Source organism: Centroberyx gerrardi, chromosome 22 (genome assembly GCF_048128805.1).
Source record: "Centroberyx gerrardi isolate f3 chromosome 22, fCenGer3.hap1.cur.20231027, whole genome shotgun sequence".
Taxonomy (NCBI): Eukaryota; Metazoa; Chordata; class Actinopteri; order Beryciformes; family Berycidae; genus Centroberyx; species Centroberyx gerrardi.
Window position 1 is genome coordinate 12,400,940 of NC_136018.1, and position 20,348 is coordinate 12,421,287.

A 20,348-nucleotide genomic window follows, 5' to 3' on the forward strand; every position below is an offset into this window, starting at 1 on the left:
TTTATATTTTGCCATGCAAAGATTGTTTGATAGCTTTGGCTGACCATTACACAGTGTCACGAAACATTTAGCCTTGTTAACAGTAATTTAATTCAGCTCTCCCTGTGGCACTGTAAAAGCTGATTTCTTGACATACTACCCCTTACATGGGTTCCAACATATTTTTGGATACTTTTGGCAAACACAGATTCAAGAGCAACTATTAGTGCAGGGACAACATGAGTGGAACATAATGTTTCCAGCCTTATCTAAATGTCCTGAGACAATTCAAAGTCCTTCACTATGAAGACAATGACCACTATACAGGATCTGATGTATCACTTAAAGTGGAAAAACTCAGCTGAGATGTTAGAGGGATGGGTGAGAACGCCTCTGTTTGAGGTTTCTAAGTGGCCACCTCCAATCACAGATATTTCATTGAATTAGGCACTGATTATCCCTATACCCACCTACAATCCCCTTACATTGCACTCACACTTTGGGTTGGCCACAAGCAACAATAGGCTAATGGGAAACAGCCAATCAACAGCTCAGAAAACCAATTGTATCAGCAAACACCAGACTTAGCATTATGTGCTTTGTAATGTATACAGGGTAATGACAGCACACAATCCATAAAAACTAAGGGATTAGATCCACTTTACACGCTGCAGAAAATAAAATCACAGCATAGAAACATAATACAAATACTGTGCAAGACAAAGTTGAATTAAAAGTGAATCTTTGCTTTTATTATTGATTATGAAAATGAACAGGCACCTATTACATGGAGCTTGCACATCCCAGAAACAAATTTTCAAATATAAATAATAACACACCCTCATTAGTGTTGATCACTCACAACAACCTGCAAGCTAAGAGTTCAAACCACATTGAAAAGGAAAAAAAAAAAAAAAACTAAAATCAGGAAAAAAAAAAAAAACCAAGACACATCCAGACCCTTGTCACATATTCACTCAAGTTTTTCAAATCTCCACTGATCTACTGCCCATTGGGTGAAGGCTTTTTGTCCCCACACTAATGCCGTTGTGACTGCATTTACACAATCGTTTCAGTCCTGTCATTTCTCACAGCACGGCGACAGCAGAGAGACCACTACAATGAAGCTAATACAAAAAAAAACAAAAGTCATTGGTTAAATAGATGTCTTTATCTTATCAATATAATTTTGAGATAGCAGTGTGCTGTGGTAATCTCTAAAGTATATCATCACATTCACTCAACATCATTCAAGAAACTCAGCTAGACCCTGGGAAATAAAAGCAAATGCAATACAAACAACCCAAGATGGAAAATTCAAGTATCTCCGAATGGATGGCGATAAACATTTCTTTAGGAATGGAGTGATTACAGTCTGAAATGAGCTGCACAGCCTCTGCAGGTGAAGATTGCAAAATCCATCCCATAAACCATTACCGAAGTTATGGATAGACTCATGGTTGTCACAATGTCTGGTGCCAATAAGAAAAAGCAGGGTTTAAATTGCATGCACCCCTACTGTAAAACTACTAAACTTTTACCAACAGTAGTGTTGTTGACTGTACACATCCTAATTAGCAAAAGATGCAGACTAACTTTCAAAGTAATAAAGCACTCCTATAGTCATTCTGCTATAAAGTAAATGCACCCATTGCTAATTTCTGTCACATCATCCAACAATTTAAAGACTTATATACAATAGTTTCAGACATGTTATAATTTTACAACGTAACAGTCTCTTTTGGTGAAAATATAGTTGAATTCAAAATATCTGATAGGAATCTTTTTAGAGGTGATCTCTTTATTGAAAAAAGTACCTGAGCCAAAACTCTGACCAGGGGGAATCACAAAAGCCTTGCCTTTAAGATTTCTATACAGACTCCTCTTTTCATCATTCACTACCATTCTGGAGATCGAACTACAGATTTAAATTAAATAACATAAATAAAAAATCCAAAACTTACTGACCCATCAGAAACACCCCCCTTTTCAAAGCATCAGCTAGTTGAAAAAAAAAAAAAAAAAAAAGTACAAAAAGAACTCAAGATGACATTTAAAATCAGAGACATTTTAGAAGATTAAAGCATTAATTAAAAAAAAAAAGTATCATACAAATAAAAATGGATCATGCGACGATGTTCTCTTACAGACATTCTTTAAATGGAAGAGAGGCCGCTGCACATCTTCTAGGCTGGACCAGTGAACAACATTACGCGAGTTCAGCCCGTCTATGGTTCAGCCCATCTTCCCGGAGAGAACTGGGAGGTCTACCATTATATCGTTTTAATCCTATCGGTACCGACATTCCAGCAGCAGGAAGAACTGCAATCAGGTCTCAAGTTGGAAGATGAAGAAGAAAATGGTTTTTACTCTTGATAGAACTCTTGATTACGAACTAAAACCCTTTAACCTGATAAATAACAAGTGGAGGGCTGCTTACAGTACAACTGCAAGTTGGGAAAAAAACATACTAGTTGTGCCTTTTTAGCTAGATACTTTCACAGTGCATATAATTAAAGAAAAAAAACAGATGAAGCATTTTCTTGGGGTTACGATGGTCAGATCCCTTCCAGAAAACGATTAGATTTGGATTTCTCTTTGTAGGCCCAAGCATGCATCCATCATTGTTATTATTGCACAACACAAGGACCTTAAAATGCACCCATACACAAACAAAAAAGTAACAAGAATAATCTTAAAACAGGAATTATAATAATCTCACTACAAATCCACCTTGCTTGCTTGCTGCATTACTACCAAAACGATCCATCTTGGGTGCATCTAAACGTTCCTTTATTTTCTTTTTCTATATTACAACCGGCTAAAACATGCATCCAACTGCCCACAGGGAAATGCAGTCAAGAGTCTCCTGCGCATGGTGTCCATTTTTCCAGTCAAAGGTCAGAGTTCAAAGACTGAATGATTAAAAAGTGCTTTATGTAGGTCAGTAGGACTTCTTTCTTCTAGGATTATTACAAAGTTTGTACATTAGCACGTATCATCTGTGAAGGCAATAATATGCAAATGTAATTAAAAAATGTAATATTATATATTCCCTGACATTTAGCTTTAGAGTGGTAATTCTATTTACTTGTTTCTCATTTATTTTTACGGTCAGAGGCTGAAAATACTCACCATGATACCACCATTTTGTCTTCTTTGGATTTTTGTTACACGTTCTTACGTAAAAGGAGTTATCAGGCGGTCGTCTCTGCAGAGGAAGAGAACAAGACTCCGTAAACACTTCAATTTGAACATGTACACAAGCATACAGTTTACATGAGCCACTACAGGTGTCCAAACAAGGCATCATTGCAGATCCCCTACCTTTTCTTTGCAGCTGGACAACATGCTGATAATGCTAAGACAAACTGATTGCACTGAGAGGGCTGGCGACCAATCTTCTGTTAGAATAGATAGACAGATGTGACCGTTGCTATACACATGAGGGTGGACAGGTATATTCTCTCCCGTGAACATTACCTGCAACAACAAGACAAAGAGAACAAATTAAAGCATGATAAGATTAATTCATTGAACATGTCATAGCTCCACTCATTCCTTCCTTTCAGTGCACCACCAACTATTATATATAGGCTGTCCATATCATCCAGCAACACTATGAAAAGTTTTGATCCCAATTGGGTTAATAACCTTCTCTAGCTTTTACATTGAAGTGAGGGGGTGGGGCGGTCAGAGAGCCAAATTGGGAGAGTAGTCGTCTGGAATGAGTTCAGATTTTCGCATTAATAGCAGAAAATAATGAGACTTGCTGTATAAGCTCAGGCTTAGCCCTCTACAGCGACATGAGGCTCTGGGATTAGGACAGAGGGGCCGGGATAGGGTGAGAGAGGAGGAGAGAATGGGGGACGGGAGACCAGGAGAGGATAGCAAAGAGGAGAAATGGAAACTAGGTCTAAAAAAAAAAAAAAAAGGGTAGGGGGATATTAGCCATTAAAAGGGAGCAAGGGTCAGAGCAAGCCAGGAATATCCAGGAGGTGTGATGAGAAGAGAGGAACTCAGAGTGTGGTGTTAAAGTGGAGAGGAGGGGGAGTCGGGGTGGGTAAAGAGGGTAATGAAGGGTAACAATGGGTGGAGGCAGTCCGGCACCAGACAGGGCCTCACATGAGAGCGAGGGCTCCACACCACGGGCAGGAGGAGGACCAGAATGAGCGTGAAAGATAGGAAGGGAGGGAAGAGGGTGAGAGGGAAGAAGACATGTAGTGCAGAACACCTCGGGAGGAAGAATACAACAGGAACGTCACAAGTTGTCGCTGACGAGAGGCTGGCATGACAGGGCTCTACAGAAGCGGAAGCTACATGTAGTTAAGGCAGAGGGTATTGGCTGAGTTTGAGTGGGCTGATGGTCAACCTTTATTTCTGACAATGATGGCGTTCAGCACTGGGGTGTTCCAAAAAAGCAGCACACACACTCCACCATATAAGCCTAACTGGAGCCCCGCACACAACCAATAATGCACTGCAGCGGTTATCAGTGACATTGCCTCCGGGGCCCAGAAGGAGTGCAAAAGAGGACCACTATGACAGCCTGTCGTCCTTATTGAGAGGTGGGTGGGTAGTAGCTTGCTAAGTTGATCTAATTTTCTCTACACCGACCCGACCTCTATTTTTAGGCCGGCAGGCTGCTGATATGTGAAATAAGATTGGTGAGTTAAGCTAATCCCCTCAAACGTGGCTTCAGTGGGAGGTCTGCACTGGTATCTCCGTGAGTGAATCCTGGCTCCAATGTTTCCAAGCCAAGAATCATTCCATTAGCAACCACAGGGCCAATGTGTTTCATGTGATTATTATAAGCAACCACACAGTGGATACAGAATATTGTTCATACTGGTCTTCAGTTTTTTATCTCGGATATACAATACCAAGCATATATAGAACATTTTGCTCACCCTGTACCTCCCAAACTGCTGCATATGGCTCTACTTTGGTTACCACTTTCATAGGCTATGAATTTCACACCTTGAACATCAGTATCAGACTATCATTGAGAGCGAATATTCCATACGCTTTGAATAGTGAAAAGAAGTCCATCCTGCTCTCACCTTGATATTAATGTCAGACAAATGGACTGTTACTAAGCAACATGCACTGAGAGCAGTTGGATGTTCAGTCAGTACGAGTGCCCTTTGGTTGATTCAACATTCAACTCAGAGTTGATGACAAATAAGCCACTGCTGCTTACCTGAGGTGAATCAAACGGATATCGACTACTAAATTTGAAAAGCAGCTGAAATTTCTCTCCTTCATAGAGTGTGCCAGGGGCTCCCTCCATGTCTACAATCCACCTTGAAAAAAAGACACAATGTTAATTAGACATAGCATTAAAAATCACATTGGCATACTGTCAAACAAAAAATAGCTACACATTATATTGATCATCCAAAGATTAACGCTAATTGGCCAAAATGTGATGACTTTCGGTCACTGCCAGGGCATGGCAAGAAAGAGATGACGATGGTTCAGAAAGACTTTATAGCCTGGATTAACTAGCTTTGCAATGGTTGTGTGGCATGGATGGCCAGTTTCTCCTTCCAGAAGAGTGTCCAAAATCCTGAAAACATTATTTCACCTTGACTACAGATCCCCAGAGCAGCCAATGTCAGAGGTTTAGGCTACTGTTCATGACCTCATATGGAGTTATGCTTAGTAAAACGCGAAAATGTTCTACTGTAAAGAAATATCACTTAAGGTTAGACCACTGGTCTATGGTGTCACATCTAATCAAGAGGCCCAGAATTCCAAGCAGCAACCCTGCGTATTTTTATTTAGGCTAATCAATGGTTAAAATCCTTTGGAGCAAAATTAAACTAATGAGATAAACATCTGCAGTGACTAAATTCATTTTTGTGCTTGGATACGCATTTGGCCAGATTAGTCTTGGCCAGATTATTCTGAATGCTTAAGCCATCAAAGTATCCAGCAATCTGAGGAGACCAAATGACAGAGGGGTCATTCCTCCATTTTTCTACACACTGACACCATTCAAATTATACTGTTGCAAAATGTTTTCCAACATGATGCACCAAATGACACCAGAATTATTGAGTTCCTCCTAAAGCCATGATATTAGGTTGAGCATGGTTCATCCATTTCATCACAATCTTTTAATTGTGCTTATTCTCTCTAATTTTGGGGGAAACTAGTTGGGATTATGCTATAGATAATTTTCTGATTCCTAAAAATGTGTTGTACGATTTATTATATAAATGCATATGATATAATTTCTGAACATATGTAGCTACCAAGGGGGCCTAATCTCTGTAATTCTGAAGTAGATTATTTAGGAGTAGGGTTAGGCCAACGTCTGCTCCCTGCATCAGACAATATGCACCTCCAAAAATCCAATAGGCAATAGCATCGTCAAGCGCGCTCCTATTTTCATACTAGCATTCTCGGGCCAGCAACCTGCTCAGCCGTCTAGGGTCCTCATTCCCTGTCGCGTTTGGCAGTTGATCACACATTAGCTTCCAGCTAGTCTATCACAACTTTTTTAACTTGTTTTTTCATGGAAATAGGGAAAATGCACGCTTCATACCAACTTGTACAATGTTTTGGATCATACATAACAAGACTATGACATCAGAACTGGATTTTGAAAAGGCGTAACTTGCCACAACAGTATTTCCTGGTACTTTTGCAGCTATTTAACATTGACTGAAACCTGTAAAAACAATGGCGTAGGCTTCTTAGAAGGGGACTGTGTTGCCTGTCTGTGAAACTTGCTTGCTACAAGGAGAACCAAAAGATAAAATTTTGGATTTTTCAGCGGCATGTAAGCTATTCTCTCCTAAAAGGACAGGGAGAAAGAGGAGAGTTTGCTCATGGTAATTCTCATCTGCAGTTGTATAGCAAGTGGCAACTCAGAATGTGTGAATAAGTTAATTTGTTTTCATATGCCTGTTATATCAAGCCTTTTTTAGCCTATAAAGTTAAAGTTGTGCACAGCTAATTCTGCTATGGTATACAACAGCTATTACTTGCACAAATTATCATCTTTCACATCACAATGTCTCAACCATCTTAGATGGATATCAGTTTTTGACAATAGACAGTGCCATCATCCATCAGCCCCAACCCTATTTAGGAACGTGTGCAGACTGACTTGCATGGAGCCTGTCTCACTCTCACTCTCATTCAAGCACAAACACATTAAATGTGATGTGTCAATGTTGCAGTTTGTGTTGTGTGCACATAGTGAAGTGTGGTTGTTTATTCAAAATAATGGCCCTTAAAAGCCTTCTTGCACTACACACAAGCGGTGCACTGCAGAAACATTAATTTATTTCACATTGTGGGCTTTCTTAATCACCATGGTAAGGCTATAACAATACTGCAACAGGAACAAAACAAAGTGTTTTGAATCACAAGCTTTTAGTCTGACCTGTTCAACTGACATTCAATATTCAGCTAGGTTATGACAAGGAGTTAATCATAATGTGATACTTTAATGATCCCAGTAGAAAAATTCTATTTTCGCTAATGCACCCTTGGAGCTGGTAGGGATTCAATGTCTTGCTCAACAGGGCGGATGCCTGCCAACACACGGGTTTGATCCTGGGTCTCTGGGTTGAAGGACGGTCTCCCTACTCAATATGCCCCCTGCTACTCAAAACCCACAGCATAAATACAGCTTCCTTGGCGGTGTCAGAAAAGCCTAATATTAAAGTCCAGTGCATAACGTGCCCAGGGATTGCCTGTTGAGGGCAGGGACCTCAGAGGAGAAGAAAAAGGAACACTGATGGCGGCACCACAATCTCTGACCTAATTTCTTCCAGGCAAGCAGTGCAGATACGACACCAAAGAGACTTGTGGCTGTTGTTTGTGAAGCCTTGTGTCTCTTTTACCTCTAGCCTTGGCAATTTAGCATTTAGGCCTGCATAAGAGATCAATCCTGTTCAAATCCTCAAACTTCAACCTCACAGAGGCCAGTGGTCAGACTGTCTGAAAGGAGCTTTCCTTTCCTTCAGGAAGGAAAGCTTAGAGGCAGATAGTGTCGCCGCGCATGACGCCTAGGCTACACCTGATCCAATCCACTCTGAAAACAAGAGAGGACTCTGAGGACATTCTGCTCAACTTGCTCAAATTCCCCAAAGACTGGTGATTACATGATCAGGTAAACAAAAATAACACTGAGCTATTTAGTGAAAGTATGCAGAGAGTACAAACTAAGCACACATATGACAGGCTCTGCAGTGCTTACATACAGGAGTGGGACTATCCTTGTTTGCAGTGGCTCACTCTTGTTACGCCAGCAAGCTCTGCCGTCTGCACTATCACACAGTCAAGTAGAAGACATTGTAATCTAGTGAGCAACACCAGAGACAGAGTGTACTATATAAACAAAAGCTATAAAACTGAAAACACATGATCACCTTATCACTGTCACATGCATAACATTGTCTCCAATGAGCTTTGGTCCATGTTTGTACTAAAAGAAAAGGATAAGGTTAGCTTGAATGTCAAGCAGAAAGAGAATGTTTGTATCTCGCTCCAGTAGGACTCACTTAATAAAAGGAACAAATCTCCACTACTAAAGCACTGTCAGTGACAATTGTGGAAACCAACCCATCAGGTACAACAGACGTTTCCACAAGTTCAGGTGATAAAGACACACCCATACATACCATCTCAAACCTAGGATGCACACTGAATATGGAAGCCAGCTGAACTGGTCTGGAGAGTTGTCATTCAAGCACAGCACATTCATTCTGTCTGGCCAGATGATTATGTAATGATAAAGAGATGCAGACATAATGGCTCTTTCATTGCTAAAAGACTTGGCTACTCTGAAAAACCACAACCACTATCCAATGTATCACCTCTTTAAGACAGCAAAACTCTACCTAGCAAGGCTGGTAGAGGACATTCTGAACAGCATGACAAGGTGGCAACTGCCAAAGACAATGCTGTAAGCCTGCAGCTGAAAGACAATTGAATGACAGCCAAAAATTTGTCCCGAATCATTTTACAAGACCACAACTCAATTTATCTTTACTGCTTATCAGACAAAATTTGACTCACGCAGCAACAGAAACCATGAAGGTTTAGGGGGACACCAGGACACCCAGACAGAAAGGTCAGCTAAGCAGCCTCCGTTCCTTGCTACCCTAGCCTCGTGCTTGCATGCCAACCGTTAAATATTTTATAAGGATGAATAGTGACACTGTACATTAGAGCCGCTCTACTGAGGGCCCAGAGCTGCCAGTCACTGGAATGACCCCAATTCCTCTTCATCAGTCATTGCTGAGGCTACAACAGCACAGTTGTCTGAGTATCTAAAAAACTACTACCACTGCTACTGCTACATGTGCAGGACCAGGCATGCCCACAACGCTCTCTCATAATAACAGTGCAGGACATTTTGCATGGCCACATGGGATTTGTGTGTGTGTAGTTTCCATTAGACTAAATATATACAGACCACCTTCAGTGAATACTTTAAGTGTTGGTATGAGGGTGTCCTAATGTTTACTTTGTTTTGAGTGTGTGTATATATACGTACATCTCTGCATTTGAAAATACATCTTATTATGTTGCCATGTTGATGCAAATGACTGAAATATACTTACTGCGTAATGGTGTTCTGTACACTTTTTTCATTGAGTGTCATTCCTGGGGGTGGATCATTTTGCAGAGCTAATAGTTCCTTTTGTAGCCTTTTCTGTTGGGTAGAACATGTTAAGATTTTTTTCACATTCAAATTATTAATTATTATTTTTTTTTTAAATATAACATCATAACATGATGTCATTTCATTCGGGATTTCCATTTTAACCGCCGTTTAAAATGTAAACAAACCTCCTTGAAATGTAAAGCACATAACGTTATACGAGAAAATGATATATCACTGAATGACGGTGCGACTACAGCTTATGTCATTACTGTAAATGTAACACAAAACATGAACAGTTAGTACTCTCTGGGTCAGAAAAATGGAACTAACGTTACCTGGTACGACATGACACTATTTCTAACCAATGAAATGATCCGTAATTGACATAAGCTTCAAATCCAGTCCGTGTGTAGGCTAGTTTATGAATTCATCTAAAGTTAACGTTACATGTTTTTGGGTTGTTTTTTTTAGATAAGGCAGATCTCATTCGATTCGACAAATAGCTAACGTATAAATTCAACTGAGGCACCTGTTCAGCTCCAGGATAGACTGGAATTGGTCAATCTGCGCACTGTTTCGCTACCACTCAAGCTAGCTTGCTAACGTCAGCCAGCTAACAACCAGCAGTCAATTAAGTCAGATGTCAAGACAAATAGATAAAGAATAATTACTAGGAGCACCATATTCCTACAATTATAAGCATTATGTTGCTGCGTATAACTTTAAATTGTATCGTCAGTGAAGTCAACAACATATCAAGCTAGTTCCTACTAGCAACGCTAGCTAGCCTTGGCTTGGAGCTGTTGATGATGATGATGAGCTAGCTATGTTGCTAGCCAACACCAAGCGCTAAAACTGAACAGTTTACGATAAATGCCATCACTATCATTTTAATGTAATTACTACTTCGAACAAGTACATATACGCAGATGAAGAGGTTAATCAATTGTCCGGAAAGACTAAAGTGAAGGTCAGGTATATTAATAAATATGCGATCGCTGTCAGTTGTATTCTTACCTGCATCGACGCCATGATGGAAACCCCCCTGCATCAGGGCAGAGCAACGCAGAACTGTACGTCAGCGAGTCACATGGGCGGCGAAGTGTTGTTTTGACAGAACAAAACAAACCACTGAAGTGCACCGTTTGCGCGACGTTGACAGAGAAGACCCTGATAAGCCCAGAAGCGCTCATTCATTGCAAGTCTTCAGTGAACTATGTAGCACGTCCACAGCTGAATACAGTTAAAAAATAGACCTATTGACGAATATCTGGTCCTGAAAACCGATGGGGCAACATGGGGGCGTGGGGAGGGAGGGTCAATGACCTCTGCTCAAGGAGGGATGACCTGTCAATCATCTCTGGTCCAGAGTCAGCCCATACATTCTTTTATCATTTTTCTCCTTCAGTTATGTTTACCGTGACGTTATTAAGAAAGTCTATTAATGGACGAGAAGAGCGAACATTAAATTACATTAGAAACACAATTTATACACGAGTAAGCACATTAAGTGAGCCATATAATCATATTAGAAATTGATCTCTTGTAATACATTATGAATAGAGTATGCATGTGTTATGACTTTTATCATAATCTAAACAGCTGCGCAATGTATTTGAAATTTTGTTGGTTTCGTTTCTTCTTTGTCATCTAAAACTGTTTTATCTTTTATCTGTTCAAGAAATCCAGATTCTATCCCCAAGATTCATGTAAAGGTATAAAAAGTAAAAAATAAATAAATAAATTAAATTAAATTAAATTAAATCGATCCTCTTTGTACATTAAGGCCAAATTACCTCAAGAGCAGGAAACACCTGATTTATCTATATGTCTCAGATAACTATAGGGCATAGTAGTCAGCAAACTTTAGAATACTTGGCTCAAATATGAATGTAATTTGAGTAAGGCTCCTAAGGTTTCCTTGAAAAAATAAGCCATTACCCTCCAGCCTATGTGCTCAACTTGACGGGGCACTTTCAGTGTTTCTCTTGCTCCACTTCTTTGAGCTCCCATTTGATGTAGGTACCATGAACCTAGTAGAGTGGTTAATAGCTCAAAATAGGCTCTTAACAGTCATACTATAATCATTATGTATTATATTAAGTCATGTTTTAATATAACACATTCATAATGTGCTCATAATGTATTTATGATGCCTTATGGGTTACAAGCAATGGCATTTATTTTGAATTACAAGACCATGTCCATCAGCTCATACCTCTGACATCTTGCCAACTTTGTGCTTGATTGATCATAAGTCAAATTTGCACTTAATGTAGCATCAATCTGAAAAGACAAAGCTGAAATGACAATCAGTAGCATATAGCAATGTCTTTCTCTGGAGCATGGTACCGTATACTCACCAATCAGCCTAATTACTTGCTGGATGTTGGGTCACAGTATACCCACATCCTGAACTACCACTTCACCATCGTCAACACTCCGAATCGTCTTCGACTTAAGGAGACATCAGCAGTTCACTGGGGCAGCAGAGGCACAAAGCCAGTCCTTCCTGGCAGATTTTCTGTTTGTCACCTTAAAAGGTCATTTGGAGTCAGATTTTCTCTGTTAAGGAGGTGCACTCATGTATTTTTAATTTAGACCTTATATCTCAAGCCACAGAGGAAACATTTAAGATGCGAGATACTCTCATAATGCCTTTGCAATGTTGCATAATGCTCTTCAAACAAAGTGTTATTGAATCCCACATTGAAAACAACTCTATTCAGCATTATTCTAGAAGAATTGAGCATCGTCTGCCACTCAGTTGACAAATGCAAAGTTTGGAATCCAATATGGTTTTGCTATTGCAAGGGACACATGCTACAATGGATCCCATGTTTCATGCTGCAATGTTTGATTCCAAAAACAAGTGAATTTTGATTACATAAGTTTTCCATTGCATTACATTGTTGTCCTGATACAGAAATCAACAAATGATCTAGGAATCTATCTTTTCTTCCAAATTATGTTTCTGGTATCCCAGTACACCAGCATGGGGAGTATAAAGAGCAACAAGTGCCTTTGTTTAAAGATGTGTAGCAAATGATGTACAAAATTGAATACTGTATATCGGTGTGTACAATATCTCTAGCAGCTGTTTTGCAACTCTTTTCAAATCCATAACTTAAAATTGTACAATCTTTCAAACATTTTGTAATATTTACATTTGCAAGAACAAATGGACAAAAAGTATGATGCAGGGTCTTTGTGAAAGTGGCATTTAAAGTCCAATGAAGTCAGCATATGAAACAAGGTAGCAATTAGCACCAAAGCGCTCACCAAACAGGTCTTTATTAAGATGAAGAGGTGAGGAAAAACGTCTAGGTGGTAACCACATTTGTCACATTCTGAGGCAACTGGTGCAGCCTGCCATATCCATTTATTATATTAAAATGAAATCGTTTACTACCAATAAAATGAGGACAGAAAGCCAGGTGCAAAAAGAAAAATTTAACATACATCTCATTGTGGACATATTCATTCATGTTTTCATATGATGTACATGGCAAAACAAGTTAAATAGTCAAAAAAATTCTAAAAATGTTTTAAGCCGCTACATTATCTCTTTATCATTTTAGCAATCCAAAAAGTTTGCAGCCATCAGCAGTTCCAGTGCGATCTCCGGAGCAATGGGGAATTCAGGTATTTCTGTGGAGCTGTTGGTGTAACGGACCTTGTAGGTGAAGTACATGCAGACCTTGGACAGGACATGAGATGGGATCTCCCTGAAGTTCACTTCATTGGTTTCATTCTCAGCAAATTGGCCTGCATATGGAGGGGTACAAAAGGTGTCATGAGTAGTTCCAGGTAAAGCAGGCTTTGCAAATCTTCAGTCAAATCTGGAAAACTGTCAAATGTCAAAGGTTTATTCTGGTAATTTTCCACCTGGGCCTTATTTCAGTAGTTTTTGCCATCATGACGATTAATTGCTTTCAAAATGTAATCGCTGACACTGTAGAGCTTGATGTAGCTTCAGCTAGCCAGGAGCGATGCTGTCCAACACATATCCATGGGGCAAACACACAGTTGAACCCATAAAGCCATTAAAACAAGTCCTTTCAACACAATAACACTTACACTTAAAATGGGACCTGCCTACATCCAATTTCCAATTATCCATTGCCTGAACCTTGTATATATTGCGGTATTAGATATGTTATTTTAACTAGCATGAGTTAGACTGCTCAAGTACTTTGATGCTGCCTTCTATGCATATCGGATGTTCTGTAAATGCGTTTGCCGACTGGGGAAAAAATGTTCACGTCAACCTGCTAGTGGTAATTACAAATAGAAGTAGAATATGTGGACATTTTTTTGCAGGCTCCGTTATCTCCCACCTGGCATCACAAATTTAGGAAGTGTGTCAACACAAGCAGTAACATAGCAGGGAATCCACCAAAGTCGGCCGTCCAAGATATTAAATATAAAAATTGTCAGTTATATTCACACCAGTGCAATCTACAGTAGCTAACAAAAGCTTGTTAGTTCATTTATGGTTGATTTAAAATTCATAAATACAAATGATTGTGGTTGTGGATGTTTCAACGATTGAAACATGTCAAGAATGTCACAAGCAACAAAAAGCCTGTTTTCCCTGCTTCTTCTGACATGACTTGAATGCAGCAGAAAACAGACAGCAAGTAAAGTAAATAAGGAACTGTGTGAGCAACCTAAAAAAGTATCAAATGGACTATTATAACTGAACTGTCCCGATAAGTGTTCAATTGCAGCTATTTAAAGACGTGTAACTGCAGTGTGAGTGTTATTGTGTTGAAAGGACGTTTTAATAGATTTTTGGGTTCAACAGTTGGAGAGTGTGCTTGCCCCGTGGATGTGTGTTTGACAGCAGCACTCCCGGCTAACTGCAGCTACGACAAGCTCTACAGTGAAGCAGGTGGTGAAATTTTGAACACTATCAAATCGTCACAATGTCAAAAACTAGGAACATAAGGCCCAGGTTGAAAATAACTGGAATTATCCTGTTAAGTGTCAGAACTGGATCTTTTCAGAAGCTACAGTTAGGAGGCAAAATTTTGAATGGGTCAACACCAATTCCTGAAATTTGAGAATTACAGCATTGAATATCCTATTCTGCAAAGCAGTTATCAAATAATGAATTAACTTCTGCAAGATGCTGTGTTTCAGCATAAAACAAAAGATACAAGATCAGGGCATGTATTCATAAAACATTTTAGAATAAGATTAGGTTCTACAGGCAGGTCACAAAACCTTTATAGAAGGTGCATAGTGCCACCAACTGGACAGGCAAAGTGAACTGGACTACATAAGCCCTGACAACTTAATTATAACATAAACAAACTCAGGCTGACTCAATCCACTACCCATCTTAAATCTCATGCAAATCATCACCAGAACACTATACACATTTTTCTATAGAAACTTACACACGTCCTGAAAGGGCACAGGCCAGTAGCTGAGTATACTGTGATCCCATCATCTTATATCATATATTTCAATGGCAACTAGGCTGATAGATGAGTAAACTCTATGACTTTCCCCAGTAAAATAGGTGGCTATACTCTGCAACTGCATATATTTGACTACACCACTGGCATAGTCCATACTGTCTGTGCATCCTTAAGATAGTACTGCCTGAATAATCCTCAAGATATGGAAAATGCTCCAAGAAATCAGAGGCAATTGTCCCCTAAAGTGTACATTTTCATGTGACCCAAGTCACATGAAGACCCTAGATCATAAGTTTTTAATTATAAAGCCCTTTCAAACTGGATTAGTTTTACTGGGGAGGTCCTATAATGTACATGCTGTGTGTAATTCCAGTTAACCATTCATAAAGGATAAAGGATATCTGCAATTTCCCCTCAAATTGCTGCTTGCAGTCCGGATGAAAAACATCATTACTCACACTTCCCCTTATTTCTGATGGCTGCCAAAAATGTAACATACTATTACATTACAGTCGTCAACTAGAACTGGACTGCTGCTATCAGATGAACTCTGAATTTGCTGAAAAACACTAGATAATTTGCTGAGTATCATTTACTTTCTGGACTTGACAGATTCTCACCGATTAAAATTGGACCTCCCACAGTAAAACAATTAGGTGGGCTGATGATATTATTAGGATATTTTTTGGCATTTCTCTGGATCCTCACCTGGCCCACTCAACATGGCTTTGATAGTTCCGGACGTCAAGGCATGTTCTCTTTTCACAATGAATTCGTGGCCATCTGAAGAGATCAACTTCACATACATGGCATCTGGCCCTTCACAGCCACCATAGGTTCTCTCTTCACCGTCTGAGTGGGAACACAAACTGATCATCTCAAACAGGTGTCAGCCACATGCTTAAGTACTAGACACAGATTTGCTCAACTGTAATGGTTGTACTGGTAGTAGTTGGAAACTTAATAACAATAGCTACAGATTGACTGTTGGTGGATGGGCAACTTTATGGTTTACATTGTTGTGTGCCAATTCACACATCCCTGCTGAATCTGAACAAACATTTTGGTAAACAAACTAACATTATACAATGTGGAAAGAAAAAGCCTACACGACAATCTAGGCCAGTGAATCACTCACCCATTATGTCCTGGAATTTCTGTTAATCCTGAAAAGGAACAGACATAGAGACGTTGAAATATCACTCGTATAAACCACAAGTCTTTCTACAGCCAACAAGACACTGGTAGAGACTGGACACTGGCTGTGATGCCGTTATAACGGCGTTATGTTAAACCTTCAGATTTACGTTAACGTTAGCTAGGCCTACAAATGTTTAAAGCCCAGTTAGCTAGAGGTATTGTGGAGTCCAGATTTATGGGCAGGACTATGTAGCTAACGTTAAACTTACAATAGGATTAAAGAAACCTGGACGTTTTGACATATCACTCTCCCCCTCCGGTCCACTTTAAGATAAAATCACGGTTGTGGTAACTGCTTTCACTGACAAAAATTTGTTTCAGTGACTTCACACCCGGCTAAAACACTAACGTTACATTAGCTAGCTATGTTGTGCTGGCTAGCGAGCTAACGCCAAAACGTTAGCTAACGCCTAGCTAACCAAGCAAACAGTTTAATTTCTCTTATCGGCCGTCTAGTGTTTAACAAATAAACCGGCTAAATAGTGCGAAGGGATCCGCACAGTTGAGTGATGCTAAACTCAACAGCCTGTACTCTAAAAGTAATACTGTTTCTTACCACACTACAGGAGAATGTGGAGTAGAGATTTCGTTTCAGCTAACGTTAGCCACCAAGCTGCTGACACCCGGAACCACTTTGACATAAACAGCCGTGCGCATCAGATTTCTTCCGCAGTATGCACAGACACAGAGAAACTATCCACTTTATACACTGCTCAATACAAAAGTAGCTATTTCAAAATTCAAAATTCAGTCAAATTATTTGGCCGACAGCCCTCTCTAAATCCTCACGGGGATGACATGTCTTCATTATAAATGGCATCTATTCTTTCGTGCTGTGAAAAAAAAAAAGTGCAAGTGGAAAAGCACCAAACTAACGTGCAATGAACCCGCACATATATTTGACACAGGAGAAGGAAAACAATAAGGATAGTAATCTTTTGCTTGTTTTTGTTTTTAATATTTTACAGAGAGATGAGATAACTTGTCAAATTTACACTTGGGTTACAGGCCGTCTTTGAGCAGAGCTGAGATTGCCCTCCTGACCCTACAGGGGGCGCCTGTGTTTCAGATTAGCCTTTCTGACTGTCCCTCCTGGCAGTGATGAGGGAGAGCAGGTGCTGATTGAACATGACAGAGACATTCTGCAGGCCCATAAATCTGGATTCAAAAGAGAAAGACAGAGGGAAAGAGAGAAGACATGTTTGCTGCACTGTCACACTTTATCCAAACACTCACGCCAGTCACTAGAAATTGGATCTGCGTACTGTACACCTTTTAGATGCACAGAACTATGACAGGCCTACAATATGACTATTTACCTTTGTGAATAGTGTTATAACCTCGTAGAGTCCCTCTGTGTGCACACTTAGTTTAATAACACCATGCAAGAGACCCACATTTGAGCTTCTAAATAAACTGATGAGTGGTCCGAGCGTTGAACCACCGGAGATGAAAGGTGGCACTCCAAATGTGAGTCAAGTTTGTGACAAGCTTTTTGTATGCAGCAACAACAACCTATTAGAGGTCATAAAGTCTCTTCTAACTGTTACAGGAAAGGCGGAGCCCGTCAAAGATCAGACAGTTGAGATCGTCAGAGTCATGTTCAGAATGTGACTTTGCCCTGATCCCGACTGGCGTTCTTTTATACAGGAAAAGTGATGACTGCTGAAATCCGAGGCCCCTGAACAGATACGGGGCCATCTGAGCTGTGACACTCCGAGTACTGAGCGTGCCTGTAACCTGCACCGTTTGACCCGGAGGTGCTGTCTGTCTCCTCACGGAAGACCGCAAAGGTATTTTCATTTTTTTTTTTTTTTCCCCCTTGCCTTTTTGGTTGATGTTTCATTTGCAGGGGGCTGTTATGAAACCGCAAGTAACTCATCAGATCAGAGGTGGGACAGAGGCTTGAAAGAAAACGTGACCATGTTTTACAGACGGTGCTCGGGACAGTATATCACTTTGTAATTGGCTGTGCACACTCCGGGTCACTACTACAGATGTCTATGGTGATTTCAGCAGAAGTGACCGACCCCCCCGCCCGGTATTTGTCTTACAGTAATACCAGGTTTAGCTATGCTGTCACTGTGTGTTCCAGAATGTTCTCGTGCCTTCCTGCCTTTTGACTGTGACCAGGAAGAGAGACGGCTCAGGCTCTTTCTCTCTCTCTCTCTCTCTCTCTCTCTTTCACACACACACACACACACACACACACACACACACAACTGAAAACAATCACTGACCTTCTAGTCCCCCATTACACCATTAGCGCTTATGATCAGAGAGGGCGGGTGGCAGCGGCTGCTTTGATGTCTCTCTGATACGACCCACCCCACTGCAGCTGCTCTCAGCTCTATTTTGGGGAGGCTGCTGTGGGCCCTTATAACAGGGCTCCCTTAACACACACACACACTCACATACACATACACACACAAAAATACATACAAACACTCTTATCATGCCAAGTGATATCATCCATCCCTTTTACACGTCATCTAGTACAAGCTGTATACGTCTCCCAGATAACACTTTGTAGCACCGTGGATACACATCCGGGCCGTCCCGGTACTTGCAGGGTGCAGCTAACTTGCTAGCAAAGGTACAAGTCTGTCTTTATGCCTGTTAGTGTTATCAATTGTTAGTTTGTCTGTTGACAATGGAGACAGACAAATGTTGCACAATGCTTACTTGGTTCATCAATGATCTAAAAATCCGTGGTTTGAATAGGAATTTGCATGTAGCCAGCCCCCCCCCCCCCCCCCCCCATGTGCTTAACCCCCCTCTCTGTGTATCTGTAGTCACTAAGATGTAATTATTTATAGAATCAGAAAATGGAATAAAGAAAATTAATACATTAGTCTGAGAAAGCACAGCATGTTTTAAGCTGTCGTTTAACTCAGCTTCACATTTTCTGTCTTCCTCCAGGAAACCATAAATATTAATCTGGGCAGTTTTCCTGCAAGTCTATATCATCACTAATGAAATAATAATCCGACAGCTCTCTGGCACGGCACCGAAATGACACTCACAACATATTTCAGTATCAGCGCGGCTGAATTACATATCTGCCTCGTAATTCTCATGCTCAGGCTATATCAGGCAAAAATGAATATGATTTTTTTCCCTTTTTCGCTCAATGTCAAAGATAAAAACTTGCGTGAGTGCCTGTATAGTATGGTAGGTAGATAGAGTACGCCTCAGAACAACATAGCCTACTTTGCGCTTGTTAATACCAGCAGTGTCAATACCACTGGGGTCAATATGTCAATACATGGGCTCGTCTATGAACGGTACAATGGCTTTAGACGGAGGAGCCCTTAATGAAACCAGGTCAGAGTTTTAGTCATGATATGGAAAGATGGGGGAGGAGTGTCTTTGGGCATTTCCCCTGTGCAAAGGGGGTAAGGCTTGTCACAATGAATTTAAGGGTACTGTCCCTTTTGCCTGCAGCAAGATACACTGCCCTGCAATTCTCTCTTCCTTGGTCCTATTCCCATGAGCCTTTGGTGGAGAGGAGCATCAACGACCCAGATCGTTGTCCTCAACGTTGCAGAACCACTATATCAATTGAAAGGTCTCATTAAGATCTTTTCAGTGCCAAAAGGACACAACTGAAATCATGACCCATACGTTTTATTTAAACAAAAACTGAAAGCCGTAACAGTAAAAGTAGGGTTTTGTTTGCTGCCAAAAGGGTGTAACTGCACCTAGCAAAACCCCACTTTGACACTGAACAAGCATTGTGGGTAGAGGATTCTAACAGCACTTAGGTCAACTGAAAATGCATGCTGACCTAAGTAATGCTAGCATGGCAGCATGATCACATCATTTTTAGTATCCTATTCATATCCTAATTAATATTCTAGGTCAATATTAGATGAATGTAAATATGTTAATATTCCCATGAAATACTTAGGCCTATAGATTCAAAATGTTATTTTATAATGTTAGAAGTGTGAACTGGTCAAGATGAGCTCTGATAGTAAGACTGCTGGTAGCTGAAGTTATCCCTCAAAGTTTTTAACAGAAAAAATGTATCAATCAATTTGATATGTTCCATGTAGCCTACAATTTTAAAGGCCTTGGTGAAAGTTGCTGAGCATTAC

At 40.3% G+C, this 20,348-nt stretch overlaps 2 protein-coding genes across 2 annotated transcripts; both read right to left on the bottom strand.

Annotated features, from left to right (window-relative positions):
• Positions 1–709: 709 nt before the first annotated feature.
• On the bottom strand, positions 710–10,721 carry ube2wb (ubiquitin conjugating enzyme E2 Wb). Its single transcript, XM_071912943.2, has 6 exons — positions 10,631–10,721; positions 9,570–9,661; positions 5,183–5,285; positions 3,307–3,462; positions 3,115–3,190; positions 710–2,981 (listed from the first exon to the last, which is right to left on the bottom strand). The coding sequence occupies exons 1-6, from the start codon at positions 10,643–10,645 to the stop codon at positions 2,968–2,970; spliced, it is 456 nt and encodes a 151-aa protein (XP_071769044.1). The 5' UTR covers positions 10,646–10,721; the 3' UTR covers positions 710–2,967.
• Positions 10,722–12,870: 2,149 nt separating this feature from the next.
• Positions 12,871–16,931, bottom strand: eloca (elongin C paralog a). The gene is made up of 4 exons (XM_071912948.2): positions 16,802–16,931; positions 16,184–16,211; positions 15,754–15,897; positions 12,871–13,381 (listed from the first exon to the last, which is right to left on the bottom strand). Exons 2-4 carry the CDS (start codon positions 16,185–16,187, stop codon positions 13,191–13,193), a joined length of 339 nt encoding a protein of 112 aa, XP_071769049.1. The 5' UTR covers positions 16,188–16,211; positions 16,802–16,931; the 3' UTR covers positions 12,871–13,190.
• Positions 16,932–20,348: the final 3,417 nt, after the last annotated feature.